Source organism: Malania oleifera, chromosome 3, assembly GCF_029873635.1.
Source record: "Malania oleifera isolate guangnan ecotype guangnan chromosome 3, ASM2987363v1, whole genome shotgun sequence".
Classification (NCBI taxonomy): domain Eukaryota; kingdom Viridiplantae; phylum Streptophyta; class Magnoliopsida; order Santalales; family Ximeniaceae; genus Malania; species Malania oleifera.
In genome coordinates this window covers 125,321,615-125,341,442 of record NC_080419.1, presented here as the reverse complement: position 1 = coordinate 125,341,442, position 19,828 = coordinate 125,321,615, and the positions used below count along the sequence as shown (strand labels likewise).

Below are 19,828 nucleotides of genomic sequence, written 5' to 3'. Positions count from 1 at the left end.
GCAGATCATTGATGACTTTCGTGTCAGTGTGATAGAACAGACCTAGACCTGGTAGGGAGTAGTTAACACGATTAGTGTAGATCATTGTGTTAATTGTATCTGTTATAAGGATACTGATAGATTGCTATTGTGTTGCAGAATGGAGCCCATAGATAATAACCTGGGAAGTGACTCCGAGGAGACTGCGAGTGATGAGTCTCCTTCTGTGCCTCGAGGTTTGACGAGGCAGGTATTGCGGGAGATCAGGCGGAGTGTGAGGAGACGCGAGCACTCTCCTACTGCTGCGGGGTGCACCATTGAGAGGTTCACACGCATACATCCTCCAACGTTCTTTGGAGAACCTGACCCGACGACAGTAGAGGATTGGGTGGAGAAGACTGAGAGGATCTTGGAGGGCCTGCACTACACGGATAGGCAGCGAGTTCTTTATGCCACCTTTCAGCTGTCTGGGGAGGCAGGATGATGGTGGACTACAGTTAATCTGTAATGACTCGAAAATATATATATATATATATATATATATATATATGATTAAAGTACAATAATAATAAAATAATAAAAATAGTCATTAAGTTAATATCAATACAGAAGTGTTTTTCTATAGGATCCTTGATTCCATGTTTGATGCCTAAGAAAGACCTTGTCTTAGCGAGTGCTCAGAGACCATTGCGGCTCAGTCGCTCCCTAGAGGTCGGCCTGGTCAAAATGGAATTTCATAGGATAAACAGGATAGACACTGTTTCTACATGTAAATAAGTATATAAAATAGTGTTTTGACAGACATAATTTGTAGAAATACATAATAAGATGATAATAATATAGGTATCATATGTGGGGCCCACAAGACTATGTGGGGTCCGCATGAGTCCCGGAGCCACAAGACACTATTTATATACGTAAATAAGTACATAAAATAATGTTTTGACTGATATAATTTGTAAAAATATATGATAAAATAATAATAATATAAGTATCATATGCGGGGCCCACATGAGTCCCGAAGCCGTATGGAGGTTTACACGAGTCTCGAAACTGTGTAGGGCTCATAAAATCGTATGAGGATTATTGGAGTTACGTACGATCCATTTGGGTCTCGAAATTGTGTGGGGCCCACAAGACCATGTGGGGCCCACATGAGTTTTCAAAATTTAAATTTAATTCTTATTCAAAAATAAAAATAAAATAAAATAAATAAATAGTAAAAGTAGTTTAAAATTAATAACAATGATAATAATGATTAAGAAAAATAATAAAATAATAAAATAATTAATTAGGTAATTGATTAATTAATTAGGTAAGTAATTAATTAAAAATTTATTTAGTGGGAATGGTGGCAAGCACTCCCAAATGGCCTCCACTCAACCCATACCTTGCCCATTCTTTAATTTTTTTTAAAATTATAATTTCACCCATCTCCCCACACTTTCATAAATTTCATTTCTTCCCCAAAATTTTCCTATAAATAGGGAGCTCTTGACCTTCATTTTTCACAATAATTTTTCAAGGAAGAGAAGAATTAGTGAGTGAAAGAAATTGTGGTGGAAAGAGAATTTTTTAGTAAGTTCTCAATCACCCACTCTTTCCGATCTCATTTCTTAGAGATAGTTACAGTGTTCGTAAGGAAGAAGTAAGTAAATTTGATTATGTTAGCATTTTTATTCAAAATTTATACCCGAGTTTATTTGTAAGTAAATTTTGATTACGTTAGTTTTTTTTTTATTTAAAATTCATACCCGAGTTTATTTTATAAGTAAATTTCAATTATGTTAATTAGTTCTACAAAATTTTCATGAGTTTATTTTACGCGTATTTAATTATACCAGTTCTATTTTTAATATACTTGCATCTATTTTTGGGTTAAGAAATGTTCTAATCCTTTCGGGTAAATTTTCAGCATTTATTTCTATTCAAAAATAAAATTATATATATTTTTAACACAAAAATTGTGTGGCATGAGTTTATTTCTACGTTACTTTTTTTTTTTATTTATGAAAATATGAGTAAAGATGAGATTTTCACGATATTATTTTAAATTGCATAAATTATAATAAGATAATTTTAAAACCCCTTATGGCAACGATAGTTCAAAGTTACAGATGTTCGGTACCGCAGCTTAAAGTTTATACGGATCAGAGTGCACCCACACTGTTTACAGAGTGGTTATTTATGTTAGTGGATTTCTCCTGAGTGCACACCTGGTTCCGGATCAGGACTTAATAAGGAAAATCTTACTTAAAGTTTACGTACGTTGATTTAGTTTGGTCGGCCAGCCAGCTAAGTCCATTCTTCGGACCGCACAACCCAATCATGGGGGTAAACATGACTTATGGCAAACAAGCCTAAGGGTGGTTTTTACAATATATGTTTACACATATTTAATTACGTGTATAAAGTTACTGATGATTTAAAGAAAAAGTATAAGTTTACATGAAAATGATCATTTTAGTGTTTAAATGACGATCTAAAGAAAACGTATAAGGAAAAGTATATGTATATTTATCATTAAATATTTATACAATTTTAAAGTTAAAAGTTCAATTTAACAGTTATAGTATATGATTACAAAATTTTATTGTTATAGTTGATGGTAAAAGTTATATGTAGAAATTTTTAAATTTATATTTATTCTAAAAGAAATTTTGAAGTTATAATGTTAAATATTGTTTTACGAAATTTTTAAAAAAACTTATTTTTGCCACACACTAATAATTATCTTATTTACTTACTGAGCGTTGTCTCACTCCAATCATATTTTTATTTCAGATAACTCTGAAGAGCATGTTGGAAATCAAGCTTAGCAAGCATGCGAGTGGGGATAGAAAAATAAAGATTGTTTAGAAATATTAGTATAATACCAGATATTTATGCTAATGTAATTTTTCTTCTTTTGAAATAAATGATTGTAATATGGATAATTAGTGCTCTAGTTTAATAATAATTGAGTTTATTTGCTTCCGCTGTAAATTAGTGGTAAAAAGTTAATATCCCAGGCCCCTCGGGGTCGGGGTGTTACATAATCTGCTGGAGAGGCAGAGAGCTAATCCTAAAGAGATGACGTGGAGCCGTTTCAAGGAGGTGTTCTTTGACAGATACTTTCCAGCTTCAGTACGCGATGCGAAGGCAGATGAGTTTTCTGCGCTGACTTAGGGGAGTATGATGGTGCAGGGATATGCGACACGGTATGTAGAGCTGTCCTGCTTTGCACCATGTATGATCTCGAGTGAGTATGAGAAGGCTCGGAGGTTCGAAAAGGGTTTGAGGAAGGATATCCACAGACTGGTGGGTATGCTTCAAATCCGCAAGTTCTCAATATTGGTGGATAAGGCCACCGTGATTGAGACTGATATTCGAGAGGATGAGGCGGATTAGGAATCGAGGAAGAGGACAGTACCTTCTGGTTCTCAGACTGGATCTCGTCAGGGAACGTAAAAGAAGAGGTTCAAGGGCTCGGGTTATCGACAGAATACCGAGCACCAAAATTCTCACGTGAGCCAGACTGATGATCGTTGTACTAGATGCCACATGCGGCACGAGGGTGAGTGCCGACCATTTGAAAGTGGTTGCTACAACTGTGGCCAACTTGGCCATAAGTCTCGTGATTGTCAAGCATCGAGGCGAAACGTGCCTACAGTTAGTGGGGACCGAGGGAGCAACTAGATACCTCGGGGAACCATTCAAATGAATACAACTCTGGCCATAGTATACTCTCTTACTCCAGCGGACGCTGATCATGCAAGTAACGTGGTGACAAGTACCTTATTATTGCTTTTGAATAAAGCTTCTGTTTTGTTTGATTCGGGTGCAACCCATTCCTTTGTATCTGTGAATTTTATGGGACAGTGTGGGGTTGAGACTCGAGATATGAATGGGGTTTTATATGTTATTACGCCATCTGGGAGTGTATCTTTCTGTAGGAAGATGTTGGGAAATTCAGGGAAAGCTGCTATCGACGAATCTTGTGGTATACGATATGTCGGGGTTTGATATCATTTTGGGGATGGATTGGTTGTTCTCCAGTTATGCCGTGATCGACTGTAGTAGAAAGGTGGTAGTTTTCAGATCTCTTGGGGAGCAGGAGTACAAGTTCGTGGGATCGTGTGTGTGTTTAGTGCCACAGATTTCGTTGGCACTACAGGCGAGGAGGCTACTCTTGGATGAATGTCAGGGGTACCTAGCTTGTATGAATGAACCGCTGTGGGATGAGTTGAGACTCGAGGACATTCGGGTAGTTAGAAAATTCCTGGATGTGTTTCCAGATGATTTACCCGGTTTACCTCCAGATTATGAGGTGGAGTTTGCGATGGAGTTGCTGCCTGGTAAGACACTGATCTCTAAAGCTCCATACTGGATGGCTCCAACAAAACTTCGAGAGTTGAAGGAGCAGTTGCAGGAATTACTGGACAGGGGATTTATTCGACCTAGTGTTTCGCCCTGGGGAGCTCCAGTACTGTTTGTGAAGAAGAATAACTGGTCAATGCGGATGTGCATTGATTACCATGAGATTAACAAGGTAACTGTGAAGAATCGCTATCCTTTACCTCGTATAGATGATCTTTTTGACTAGTTGCAAGGGACATGGGTCTTTTCGAAGATTGACTTGCGTTCAGGATATCATCAGGTGAGGGTTAGAGCAGAGGATGTAACGAAAACTGCTTTCCAAACCAGATAAGGCCACTACGAGTTATTAGTCATGCCGTTTGGGTGGACGAACGCTCCGGCGATGTTCATGGATATGATGAACAAAGTTTTTCATGAGTACCTGGATCGATTTGTAGTGGTATTCATTGACGACATTCTGGTATACTCGAGGAGTACAGAAGAGCACGTGGAACATTTGAGATTAGTGTTACAAATTCTGAGGGAGAAGAAGTTGTATGCTAAGTTGAAGAAGTGTAAATTCTGGTTGAATCAGATCACCTTCTTAGGCCATGTGGTTACTGGGGATGGTATATCAGTTGATCCTAGCAAGATTGAAGCTGTGGTCGACTGGGTAAGGCCGAAGAATGTGCAGGAGATTTAGAGTTTTCTAGGACTAGCGGGTTACTATCGTTAGTTCGTAGAGGGTTTCTCTAAATTGTCTGGACCTATGACACGATTGACCAGGAAGGGAATACAATTTGAGTGGACCAATGATTGTGAGCAGTGCTTTCAGGAGTTAAAGCACCGGCTGGTTACTGCTCTAGTGTTGACCATTCCTTCGGGGATGATGGATTTTTGATTTATAGCGATGCGTCTCTGAAGGGCTTGGGATGTGTGCTTATGCAGCAAGGTAAGGTTGTGGCGTATGCTTCTCGGCAATTGAAAGAATATGAGAAGAATTACCCTACGCATGATTTGGAGTTGGCTACTGTTGTGTATGCACTGAAGATCTGGCAACATTATCTGTACAGGGTGCAGTATGAGATCTTCACTGACCATAAAAGCCTTAGGTATTTCTTCACGCAAAAGGAGTTGAACATGAGGAAGAGGCGGTGGCGAGAGTTGATTAAGAACTACAATTGCACGATCAGTTATCACTCGGGGAAGGCTAATGTGGTAGTTGATGCGTTGAGTCGGAAGTTAGGGCCTACAGCTGTATCTGCGATTGTAACTTAGTGTCATATCAGATGGGATTTGGAGAGCTCAGGTATAGAATTGGTGGTTGGTGATCATCAGGCTTATCTTATTGGTTTGGTGGTCCAATTGACCTTTTTTGATCCTATAAAGGCTGCGTAGGCTAGTGATGCAGAGTTGGCTGAGGTTAGGGAAAAGGTACAGCAGGGACTTGTTACGGAGTTTAACATCTCTGAGGGAGGTGTATTGAGGTTTGGGACCAGACTATGTGTTTCAAACGAGGATGAGATCAGAAGGACGATTTTAGAGGAGGCACATCGTTCTATGTATACGGTACATCCTGGTAGTACGAAGATGTATCGGGATTTGCGCGAGACCTTCTGGTGGTCTGGTATGAAGAGGCAGATTGCTGAGTTCGTGGAGCAGTGTCTGACGTGTCAGCAGGTGAAAGCTAAACATTAGAGGCCGGCAGGGCTGTTGCAGCCTTTGCCTATTCCGATGTGGAAATGGGAGCATATTTTCATGGAATTTGTGATCGGATTGCCGCCGGAGCTTCACAGATAGAATGCTATTTGGGTGATCGTGGATAGATTGATGAAATCTGCGCATTTTATACCGATGAAAGCTAGCTATCCTTTAAGTAGGCTAGCAGATTTGTATGTGCATGAGATTGTAAGGATGCACGGGGTACCGGTGTCCATTGTGTGAGATCGAGATCCGAGGTTTACTTCTCGATTCTGGACGAGCTTGCAGAAGGCATTGGGGACGAGGCTTACTTTTAGTACAGCGTTCCACCCCCAGACTAATGGACAGTCGGAGAGGACGATACAGATATTGGAAGATATGTTGTGAGCTTGTGTGTTAGACTTCGGTGGTAGCTAGATACAGTTTATGCCACTTGTGGAGTTCGCTTATAACAACAGCTTTCAGTCTAGTATCGAGATGGCACCATTCGAGGCTTTGTATGGTCGGAGGTATCGATCGCCTTTGTATTGGGATGAGGTTGGTGAACGTCAGGTGTTAGGACCTGAACTTGTGCAGCAGGCGTCTGAAGAGGGTGGGTTTGATCCGGGAGAGGATTAGATCAGCTCAGAGTCGGAAGAAGAGTTACAAAGATGTTCGCCGCCGTGAGTTAGAGTTTGAGGTGGGCAGTAAGGTATTTCTGTGTATCACTCCGATGAAAGGGGTGATGAGATTTGAGAGGAAGGGCAAGCTGAGCCAGAGGTTTATCGGACCCTTTTAGGTACTTGAGCGAGTGGGTCTGGTAGCCTACAGAGTTGCATTATCTCCAGCACTTTCGAGGGTCCACGATGTGTTTTATGTATCCATGTTGAGGAGGTATGTGTTGGATCCTTCATATGTTATCAGTTATGATGGGTTGGAAATTAGGGATACTTTAGTGTATAAGGAGATAACTGTTCAGGTTCTAGACCGTAAAGTTCAGAAGCTTCGTATAAGAGAGATACCGTTAGTGAAGGTATTGTGGCGAAACCACGAGGTTGAGGAAGCTTCTTGGGAACTGGAAACGGAAATATACCGGAAGTATCCATAGTTGTTTTGAGCACTTGTACATGATCCTACTATGGGTTGGGATAGGTGGTTAGTCATCGAGAGTGTGTGTATTGTGAACTCCTGAGATTGTTGTATATGTAACCATGACATTCCTCCACCATAAGTGAGGGTATGTATGTGTATGTGTATGATGGGACTGCGCTGTATGTATGACTTTATCAATGAGAGATGGCAAATTTCGAGGACGAAATTTTTGTAAGGAGAGGAGATTGTAAGAAATTGAACTGCGAGAAATGGAATTCTGCGGACTTCGTCAACAAAGCCATAATTCGTCGACGAGGGTAGAAGGCTTTTCGTCGACGAAATTCAGAGCTTCGTCGACGAAGAAAAGCCGAGAGGCAAAAAATTGGAAATATCGGACTTCGTCAACGAAATCTCCGATTGCTCGACGAAATCCCTGACTTTTCATCGACGAAGACACCATTTTGTCGACGAAATTGGGCCGGGTCAAGGACTATAAAAGGGAAATTTCGTTTACTTCTTCATTAAGTTACTTCAAGTTTATCTCTCTCTCTCTTTAAACTCTCTCTACTCTCCCCTTCTCTCTAAAATTCTTCGCTGGTCGTTGACGGAATCGAAAAACGGAAGTTACCACAAGGATCGTGGAAGGATTCTCTACAACTTCCATGAATCAGAATCTCGTTTCAGAGGTTTTTGAGTTTTGGCGAAAATTTGAGGTAAGGCTCAGTTTTCAAATCTGATCCGGTAATTTTGTAGGTATCAGTCTTGTGAGTATTTTCTGTACTGTGATTTGTAGGTTTTGTAACTCGATTCACTGTTTAGGAGCCTTGGAGTTCGGGATTTGCTTACGGGGTTAAGGTAAGGGGAAACTGTGTTATATTGGTTATTTTTGAAATCGGATTCAGTGGAACTGTGGTTCACGGTCCTGTGTGTGTTTTGGCTACTCATTTGGGGGGATCTAACGGGAAAAACTATGGGTTTTTCATTATTGCAGTTTTGGAAAAAAAGAGGGCGACGGGCTGGATCCCGGGTTTTTTTGAAAATCGAGTATATGTGTGCTTTACACTGTGATATTGGGATAGCCGCGTGCCACTCATATGCTTTCATATTATTAAGTGGTATCTCCCCGATAGAGTCATGCAACAGTTCGGGTATCGACAGGTCATTCCCACTCGATTTCTGATGTCGGGGGTAGATATTGTTGGGGATGACCTCCACGGCATGGATGGGCGCGGTCGAGGGGTCACAGAATGATCGACTACGTACACGATATTTGTCACTGCGTGGGAGCATCGGCGAGACTACATCATAGCATGAGTGGCGAAGGATGGTCCGATGCGTCTAGATGACCCATACTTCACTTGGTATAGGTTTATCACACATCGCTTCGTTGACAGGACCACTGCTGTATATTTGAGCCTCGTAAGAAGACTTAAACCCACAACTCATTTTGTTATATATACGTTACGATTTGCATGCGTTAATCAAATATTTTCACATCCTGCAGGATGACATAGTCATTGAGGTAGACCAAATCTCGTCTGATCCTGCGATCCACCGATTGATGAGTGCTGCACTGGACCTTGTCCACGAGGACAGTCGACGGATCCCAGCGCGAGGAGGTCTACCTAATGTACCAGCACGAGGAGGTTGACCCGATGTACCAGCACGAGGAGGTCGACTAACTCCAGTACGAGGAGAACGACATGCCTCCTCTAGTCGTCCAGTGACTCCCATCTCCTCGCCACCGGTCGTACAAGTAGAGTACGTGTTCGGCCCATCAGCCCCTTATGCGCCTTCCACTGTAGCTGATATTGCCGGACCGTCAAGTAGACCGGCTGACGCCCCATCCGACTTTGCTACTACCCCATCGATGTCATTTTTATTGGATGATCTTTTTGATGGGGAGGAGGTCGATGCACCCCCTATGTCGCCTAGTTCTCATCCCGAGACATCATATCATTTCTCACCGCGTGAGACATCATATCATTTCTCACCGCGTGTGCTCCGCATGGATGATGATTATGCAGTACCTCTTGGCGGAGAGGATCCACATTCAGGACGATGGGATAGGACACCTGATGTTGTTGACTAGCAGGGAGAGGGTAGACGTAGACGACAGCCACCACGACCTTGGAGACGACCTCACTGCGACACGGAGTTGTTTAGCATTATTTTCATTGCATTTGATTTGTATGTATATCATTGATTGTTTTTATTTCATTTGTATAGTATTGATTACTTTTTTATTCTTTTGTATATATCATTGATTATTTTTATTTCACTTGTATAATATTTGATTATTTTAATTTCATTTGTATAGTCATGTGTCTTGTGCACACTTTACACTCTTGAAGTTTATTTATATAATTTTTCAAATTAAATTGAGATGAATAAAATAACTTTTATTTAACTAAACAGTGAAAGATTCTACCTTTGCTCCAAAGAATTAAATACTACCAAATATAAAAAATGACACATAATAGTTATATATATGTTGCAACATGTAAATTGCGGAAGCCTTCACCCAAGATGACAATGGATAACAAATTTTTGTTATTTTAAGTTTGAATGGTATTTCTAAATTTGATTAACTAGTTTATTCTCGCATGAATTTGAACCTAGAAATTTTAATTTGAATACTGAACAAAAAATTGAATATTGAAGATATGATTGGCTAGTTAAATTCATTCCTGAAATTGAATAATTTTTTAGTGCAAAATTTGTATCGCTAAAATTTGTATGGTATTTGGTTAATGGATTTTACTCTTGGCGATGTATTTAGTGTCGTGGGCAGTCAAAGCAAGATTACTTGTGTATTAAAAAAAAAATTAGAAAGATGCAATAAGAGTGAGATTATAGGTTGAATTTTTGAGCTACTAGAAGTTTTATGGATTTATGAACAAAAGATTGGGAATGACAATAGTTTGTGAGCTTGTACATCAGCGAGAGGGAAAGAGTAAAATGTGAATGAACTGCAACATGTCTATTCCATATACATACATAACCTTCACTTGTGTGCTTGTGAATCTGTATGAGTTTACATAATGTTTTTGTTGTTGCTTGAGGTGTTGTAGTATTGATTTTGTTGAATCCTTCACCCTACTATTGATTAAGAAATGCACGATGTATACAAGCATGAAACTTGCTAGCATTTTGCTTAGCGTGCACTTTGTTTTATTTTGTGAGCGTATGAATGTGAGGGATCTATTGTGTCGGTACAAATGCAACAATATGATTCAAAATTTTGGGTTCATTTTGGGGAAAAACTTGCTTTGATATAAAGTTTGATTTTATGACTTTGTTACTAAAATTTAGTTGTGCAATTTATAGAACATGTAATAGACTGTAATAGCTTTATTTTGATTACAGGATTTTTTACTAAAATTTTTTGCCCTTTTTTTTCGTAACAAATCACTACAAAAATTTACAAATTTTCCTATGTATTATGGAACAATACGTCAAGTGACCTGAATGACATTCTTAAACTATTTTAATTTCGACTCTCCTTATAATAATTTTATTTTGACTTATGCACGAACCAAAATGGTCATAATCAATTCAAGTTCCTGGTATAATTTTTTTTTCTTTCAATATATCAGTTTTTTTTTTTTTTAAATTAAACTAATTTTAAACCCTAACTCTTAATTTACTTAAAACAGGAAAAGAGTCCAATAGTTTAAACTCCTAATCTCAATTGGATTTTAAATTGATGAAACACCCATGAATTTTTAAAGAATACCTTAAATTAATCCATATATTATATTGGGAAATATATATATATATATATATATATATATATATAGATGTATTCATTAAAAAAAATGTATCATTATCCGTTTCTCCTATTACAGAGACAAATCTCGCAGCTTGGTGCTGCGAGATTTCGCCACGCATCACCTTCCCACTAGCTGCTCCCTTTAAATCTCGCAGCTTAGAACTGCGAGATTTGCTCCCCTCTGTGCCACGCGTCACCTTCCCGTTGGCTGGGAGATTTGCTCTCCTCCGTGCCATGCCTCACCTTCCCAACGGCCCATCAGTTTAAATCTTGTAGCATCAAGTTGCGAGATTACGTGAGCATTAGCTTGAGAAATTTTTTCCCCATCAGAGTATTATTTAATATTTTATTTATTTATAATAATAAAACGGGAAAACACTCTATGTTTGTCTTATGTGGCCAATTGCCATAAAAGAATAGTTTTCAGTAATGGTACCTGTCTCTAATGTTTGGAGCACATGGTAGATTAGTCAACCGCTGGTCCTCAGATGACAGAACCATATAATTTGAAGCATCTGTGTTATCAAAAAAATAAATTGAAGCGTACGAGAGAAAGATGCAACATAGCATGTGTAATTCTGTAGAGACTCTACTGACTCCTACTTGGATCCATTTTCTTCAGGAAGTGGTGGAACCAAACGGGGAAAGAGAGGCATTGCTTCGAAGCATTAGTCATGCAAACATCCCAATCCAACATTGTGGTTAGGTTTGTTTGGTTGGTAGAATTGAGTATATAGGTTGGGAATGTAATATAAGGATATAATTGCTTAGAAAGTAAAAATGAGTATTCTTCTAAGGCAAACAACGTGCAAAAAAGTTATTCCAACTATTATGAAACAAGCATTCCCTTGGTAATATTTGCAAATTGTCATTTCTCCTCTTTTCCATATTTGTTAGAACAACACCAAAATTTTGTTGTTTTTTTTTTTCTGTTCCATGTACAGTGACAGAAATCTTAAGGGGTGTAGCTGTTTTCCTGTTTCATAGGAATGATCATTATGCAATAATCATTTTTTAATTAAAGGTACGAGGCTGCCATTTGTTTCTTGTGACCAATGTTTTAAAGGCGAAGGTGTTAGGCGAGGCATTAGCCTTAAGGCGTTGGGGTGTAAGCCTTTTGAGAATTTATTTTTAAGATAAAAATCTGTCAAATTAATTATATATATATATTTAAAATAAAGCAAAAATTAAGAAAATCGTAAATATAATTTAAAAATTAAAAAACTAGATGTACTTTGCAAAAGACTGGTTGGGCATTCAAAAATTGCTAATTTGAATACATGACATTATGATAAGAGATAACCATACCATTACAAAGTTCAAACCATTTTCATGATGTAAGATACAACTCAGTTATTTTGGAAAGGTTTAGGTTCAAGAGTTTTAGAATTAAACTCATATCATGACATTCCTTTTACACAAACATGTACTTAAAATTTTCTAACCAATTCCAACCTGAGAATCACACACCCAAAATACATAAGTTTCAACTAAAAAGACGCAAAAGGCGTGTTTTTGTAAAAATGCATAAGCCTCCACATGTAATGAGTTGGCTTTTTTGGAATTTGGTATTTTAGATTAAGCCTCCAGACATTTTTGGCATTCCTTGCCTTGAGGCGGGTCTCAAAGCAAGCCTCGATTGAGCCTTTTAAAACACTGCTTGTGACTATGCAATTCCTATAAAAAAACTTCTATAGGAATAGCATTTTCCTTCTATTTTATGCATAGCTGAAAACTTGCCAAACATAAGCAAAGACTGTATCTCACAAGAACTAGAATGTAAAAGGTGATGAAAGGTTCAATTGTCGGTCACCTAAACTTTTTGTGCTTCATCTGAGTGAAACAATTGCCAAACTTCTTAAACCCCCCACCCTAACCAATCCACTCGGTTACTTTTATCAGGTTTGCTTTGCCAAACTTCTTATTCCCCTATCCTAATTCCTAACCAATACACTTGGTTATAGGTTTTGACTAACTAAAGAGAAAGCTTGTTGAACCAACTCGACCCTAAGCCGCCAAACTACTTACACACTGCCCTAACCATCCCCAACTTGGTTACCGAGGAAGATGTGGTTGGGATTTTCATTATGAAGTTTTTGTTGACTTATGAGGTCAAGCTTGTTGAATCAACCCGATCCTAACCCGCCAAAATTACCCACACTACCCTAACCAATCCCCACTTGATTACCAAGGAAGAGGCGATCCAGATTTTTATTATTAAGTTTGCTGACTAAAGGTGAAGCTTATTGAATTAAACCAACCCGCCAAACTTCTTACCCCATGTCCTAACATAATGGACTATATAAATTCAACAACCAAGTAACATTAGTTCAATCGAGAAATGAGGCAAAACTGTACCGTATCCAACTACTTTTGTTTTTCTATAATTAATATGAAAAGAAGGGAAATTTTAGGAAAAGAAGGGTGCAGAGAGAGTGAGAGGAAAAAATTTCCTCTTTTTGAAGGACCAGTGTGGTTCTTTGGTTTGAGTCCTTCGGCCTAATGAATCGCTCCAAATAATAGGTCCCATAGTATATGTGGACCCTATCAGGTGAGATTTACTGTTTTAAATGATTTCACTAGACGAAAGGACTTAACCGGTCCTCCGAGAAGACTTAATTTTAATTTTTTCTAGAGAGGGAGGGAGTTCCCAAACTGTAGGCACTGATTATATGAGGGTCTTATAAGGTGGGATTCACTGTTTCAAATGATTTCATTGGGAAGATTTATTGGACGAAATGGCCTAACCAGTCCCAGAGGACCTAATTTTTTCTAGAGAGAGAGAGAGAGGACAAGTTACAGAGGGTGACACTTTCTCCCTCTTCCCCAGTATTAAAATATTGGAAATCTGTAGTGAATTACTTTATCAGAGAGGCTAACCATGTTTGTCTCCTTCCTTGCCCTAAATAAAACACAGATTTCAACTTTCAAGAACATATCGCAGGTCCCTGTCTCTCATGTGTGGAGCTCTTTCCTAGATTGGCAAGCCCAAAGGGTTGCATGATCCAAGAATTTGAAGAAATCTCTGGGACAGCAGTTTAAACAACTGAGGATAATGTTCAAAAGTCCAAAAGACAAGTTATGGAAGCTGACTTTTTTTCTTTTACAGTAATAAAATATTGGGAGCCTCAGTTTGTCAACACAGCAATAGAACATGTGCAGTAAATTTAAAAGAACCACTTCCTGTTTAGCTTTTAATAGAATTACTAGTATCATGGTTGTATTTTGCATAAAATTTGAAGAAAAAATGAAAAATATTAGGGGATGTTTGGTATTGTTTCTATTATTAATTTTCTGTTTTGTTGTTATACAATGAAGAATTCACGAAACACATGTTGCTACAATACTTTACTATCCATATTTGATTATTTTGTTTAATTTATTCTTTTTATATATTTTTTTATTAAAATAAAAACAAATAAGCATGTGAATTTAAAATATAATTAAAATATCGATAATTTTTTTTAATAAATTGAAAAAATAATAAGTCATTTATAATTTTTTTTTTACCATTTTTCAATTGTTGTGTTCAATGGTTTTTTTTTTTTTTTTTAAGTTTTAGTTTAGATAAATAAAAGTATAATATTTTATAATTTTATTTATTTATTTTAATTATATATTAGATAATTATTATTTGATACAAAGACAAAAGTGCACATGGGTTCACTTAGATTTTTAATTTATTATTTGAAGGTAGTAATAAAAAATTATTAGTTTAATTTTTTATTTTTTATTTTTAGTTTTCATTTTTTATTCCATTTTCATAATTTTTAATTTAATAAACCCTTTTTTGTCTGTAAGGCCTTAGTTGCGAGATCTTTAAAGAAATGACGTAATATCCTATGGTTATCATCAACTGATAATTAAATTTTATATGACATCATTTTTACATAGTTAAAGAAAAGGCTTATTATTATTATTATTATTATTAAAAAATCACCTATATCTTTTGTGGTTGGTTATTGTTTGCTACTATAAAAGTTTTCCTACTTTCTTAGGTTTGAAATTGATGTTCTATTTTACATTTGCTTTCATGTTTAGAATATTTAGGATATGCTTTCACATTGGAGATCAAAAAATATTTTTCACACCAAAAAAATAAAAAAATAAAAATTTAAAGAGGTTTTCTTTTCTTTGTTCACGGGTTGGTGGGTCATCGCATGAAATATATTTCGACATTTGATAGCTTAAAATTTAAACTCTAAATTTGAATTTGTTTGAATATAGGTTGAAAAAAATATAAAAATTATACTGTGTTTTGTTGAATTCTACACAAATATAAATTCAAAACTTGAAATGACTTTAATTTTTTTAAATCACTGAATGGAGATTTTTATTTGAAAAAACAACATCAAGGCAAAAATAAAACATCTAGTCCTGGGTTATCTCGAGGTGATTTCTTAAGTTCATCTCATAAGTTTTAGTGAAGCATTCGTCTCACCAATTAAAAGATAATAGACTTGATGAATCTCTTTCTCATAAGCATATACTTTTGGTATGATAAAATGAAAAACGGGATAAATTAAGTGAAAATCATTATTCTATGCGTGTGTGACTCGTGGGCAAAGCTGCATATATCATATTGTGCATAATCATCCCCACCAAGATTTTAAAAGTTCAAAATCGATCTCACTTTGAAGTACAGAAATATTTGAATAGTAAAAAATATTATAATATTTTAAAATGTTTAAAAAAGTAAAATGTTGAAACAATAAATCATGCACTTGCATTTCTTCTCGTGCATCCTAGCAACAACCCTATGGTATCACTTTCATACTAGATATTTTGTATCATAATTAAAAAAAAAAAAGAAGAAGAGAAATTTAAGAAGGGTAATTGATTTTCAATTTTTCTACTAACGCTTAATAAACTTTTTACTAGACAAAAAATTCTAGTCCCGAGATCTCATACCCCCATTTTTCAAGTACAATTATATCTTAACTCTATCAGAAAAAAAAAATCTTTATTACTTAATTATTATAATTAAATTCACAGATGTTAGTAGTTGTCATAACGTGTGATAATAAATGTTTTGAATTTTTTCTAAGAGAAGATTTGAATTATAAAATATCTTGGCTTTGGCATTAGGTAGATTTAAGTCGACCTTGTCTACTACCATTAGCCAATAAAAAAGCAAAGGCACTTTGGACAAGCTAACCACAATATATAAGATAACTATTATAGTTTCTTCAATCCAAATTTATAGAATTTAGTTAATTTAATATTGGTAAATTCAATATAATGAAACAAACACACCCTAAAATAGTGATGCACACTTTTTTATTATTAGGAAAAAAAATATAATTACACTTCTTTAATTCTCGGCTGTGTTACAAATAAACATATATTAGATCCCTTTTATCATCAAAAGATTGTTAAATTGAACGAATTAATATTATATGCATAGCGCATCAATAATTAATAGTTTTTTAGATAAAATTGTCTAAGAAAAATACAATTTTTGAGCAATTTAATTGATTTAAGAAGGACTTAAATGAGGATATTGAGACTTTTCATTTTGGCATCGTGAATTTATTTTAAACCAGGATCTTTTGACTCAACTTTCTCCTAGTTTTTTTGAGGGAGCAACCTCTGTTAATTGTTAGACATTTTTTTTTTTCATTTTTAACATTAATTTAATCTTCTTTACTGATTTCATTTCTATACAACTGTTAAATCTTTGATGTTTGCTCAAAACTATCTAGCTCCTTTCTATGATGATAATCTTGGGAATTAGTAAATATTTTTAAAATTTTCGTATTAAATATTTGCACCATAAGTTGATAAGTAATTTCGTTGCTTTCATTTTTTGACATATTGATAACATACAACAATAACAATAAAACTAAGCCTTAGTCCCACTATGTGGTTCGACTATATGAATCATTTTTCGTCAATTTATATGATGATGAACTATTTCTTTTGATAGATTCAAGGATATTAAATCCTTACTTATTATCTCCTCCCACGTATTAGTAACATTAAAAAAAAAAAAAAGAGAGAGAGAGAGACAAGTTTGTTGCGACATCTCACTAATGTACTTTGATCTTCATTGAGGTTAACTTTAATCTTTACTAAGCTCACACGATAAACTTTATTGATCGCAATCTCCTTTGAACTAAGAAAGAGTTTATCTAAAATAACTGTTGATTAATCATATGTCATGCACAATTAAGCATGATCTTTTAAAGGGCATAAGCATATTTTCATCCTACCATTATTTCCTATGCATTAAAGTTCCTAGTGGGACCCACTAAGCATACAAATAGAGTAATTATAAGATTGAACAAGTCTTACGCAACCGGGTCTCAAATTACATTACGCGTTCATGCTCACAACACATGAACATGTTGTTGTTTCACCAATCGCACTCTTTCTTATAAACAAGATCCGTGTTCTTTGGACCCACCAATGTTTCCTTTATTAAAGTGCATTTGGACCCACTAAGCCTACAACTATCATTTTTATCCCTTAAAATACAAAAAAAAATAATAATAAGTTAAACTATCTAATTGCATTACATTTATACAACTAATTGATTTATCCGATTTTGAGGGATTTTGGGAAAGTTTGACTTAATTAAATAAATATTTATCATATGAACATTACTCAAAATGTAAAATTTTGATTAAATACTTAAAATATAGCATGATTAGATAATTTAATTGAATATTTTTTCTAAAATATATAGAAACATAAGGACTAGTTTGATTAAGGTTTTGGGATTAAGACTTGGTTTTGTTGTTGTATATATATTAATAAAAAAATATATACAAATTTTGTTTCAAAGAGTAACTCACCTAATCAAACGTCACAATCCATTATTATTATTTTCAAATAATTAACAATAAATTTGATTTTTTTACATCCTTAATTAATAAATTTTCACTTGCCCATTTTATGATCAATCAACTAGAGAGAGAGAGAGAGAGCCCCAAGGAAAAGGAAAAAGTTACCTAGTACGCGGTCGTTCTGTCCCACCGTATCGACAATGTCACCGTAGAACCAATAATGCTCTCCCACGTCACCAAGCTGTGTCTTTTGGGCCCCACTCCAACGTCTCCCACTGCGGCAATTTTAGATCCGTTATCAACGGTCACCTTCCCTCCCACCCGCTCTCTCTCCTCTGTTCTCTCCTATTTTCTCGCACTTCCTTTCTCCCTCTTTTCTTTTTCCCTCTCCTCTGCGAGTGTTATAGCTGACAATAATGGCAAGATTAGCAACGCGTCTTTGACAACCCTAAACAGAAAAATTAAAGTAAAAGTGATGATGTCTACTCCATCAACGCGTCAATCTCCTCGACGCAAAATTCCCCTCCTCCCTATAAGACTGCGCAGTTCGCAATTTTCCATCCGTCCAATTTCACCCAAATTTTCTCACAAACCAAACAACTCCTCACCGCACAATCCTCCCCTGGTCTCACTCCCTAATGCCAGCCATTCTCCCAGGATTTTCCTCCTTAACTCAATCCCTCCTCTCCCTGCTCCCCGAGAAGCTCCTCGCACTTTTCCTCCTCCCTTCTAATTCCAATTCCGATTTCAATTGCTCCCCCCGCCATTCCCGCTCTTCCCCTCCCCCTTCCTCTTCCTCTTCCTCATCGCCGCCGGATCCGATTCCCCGGAGAATGGACCCGACGGAGCTGAAGCGGGTGTTCCAGATGTTCGATCGGAACGGCGACGGCCGGATCACGAAGAAAGAGCTCAACGACTCCTTGGAGAAATTGGGCATTTTCATCCCGGACAAGGACTTGAGCCAGATGATCGACAAAATCGACGTGAACGGGGACGGGTGCGTGGACATGGACGAGTTCGGGGAGCTGTACATGTCGCTGATGGACGAGCGGGACGAGGAGGAGGACATGAGGGAGGCGTTCAACGTGTTCGATCAAAACGGCGACGGATTCATCACCGTAGATGAGCTCCGGTCGGTGCTCTCCTCCCTGGGGCTCAAGCAGGGCCGAACCCTAGAAGATTGCAAGAAGATGATAATGAAGGTGGACGTCGACGGCGATGGCAGGGTCAATTTCAAGGAGTTCAAGCAGATGATGAGAGGCGGTGGATTTAGCGCTTTGAGTTAACTTCTTTCATTCTCTCTTTTTTTTTTTTTTTTTTCAAAAAAAATTGTTTTATGATTCACCCAACCAAAAAAAATAAAAATTATTCAATATTTTTTTATTGGGGTCCACTGGATTGTACATATTTTTGTCATCGGAAAACAGGAAAATCGAAAATCAAGTGATCGGGTGGTCTTGACTTTCATGATATTTTACGGGTCGATACCTTGCGCTAGTTGTATCATGACTTTAGTCAAATATGTGGACAAATTTTGTCAAAGTCCTCGGTACGGGTTGAGATTTTTCCTTTTGAAAGGAGCCCGGGAGGGATAGAGAAAGGCTTGTGGGGAATTGGGATAAAATCATGAAAGGAAACCATTTTTTTTTTTTGTGTTATTTGATTTGTTTAAGAGATTTCGAAAATTTATTTTTGTATGCAATGTTGTTTCTTTCTCGAATCTCCATTTGGATTTAGGATGAATGTATGGTGTTTTCTTGATAAATGAATATTTTTATTTTTCGATAGTGCTATTGATGACCCAAAATTTGGGACACTTTCATTTGCAGTGCTACCGTATTATTATTATTATTATTATTATTATTATTATTATTATTGTTGTTGTTGTTGTTGTTGTTGCTGTTGTTGTTATTGTTACTTTTATAAGGTCAAATATTAGACACTAGACAAAGTGTTACAATCATATGTTAAGAATCAAAGGTATAAGTCTCAAACCTTTTATGTCAAAATTCTTATATTTGAGACCCAAAGAATTGGGAAATTGAAAAAAAAAATTTGAAAGACTTTAGTGCACAAATTTGACTTCAAAGTGAATTTCAAGGTTGAATTTTCAAGTTTGAATTTGAGACTCTGGGTTATTCAACAAAATGTAGTAAAATTTTATATTGTATTC

At 36.5% G+C, this 19,828-nt stretch overlaps 1 protein-coding gene across 1 annotated transcript; it reads left to right on the top strand.

Moving 5' to 3' along the window:
• Positions 1-17,973: 17,973 nt before the first annotated feature.
• Positions 17,974-19,038, top strand: LOC131150350 (calmodulin-like protein 7). The gene has a single exon (XM_058101015.1). The coding sequence runs from the start codon at positions 18,294-18,296 to the stop codon at positions 18,939-18,941; it is 648 nt and encodes a 215-aa protein (XP_057956998.1). The 5' UTR covers positions 17,974-18,293; the 3' UTR covers positions 18,942-19,038.
• The last annotated feature ends 790 nt before the right edge of the window (positions 19,039-19,828 follow it).

What these genes read in the sequence shown, in the direction of transcription:
- LOC131150350 (XM_058101015.1), top strand. Translation starts at nt 18,294, where the DNA reads ATGCCAGCCATTCTCCCAGGATTTTCCTCCTTAACTCAATCCCTCCTC.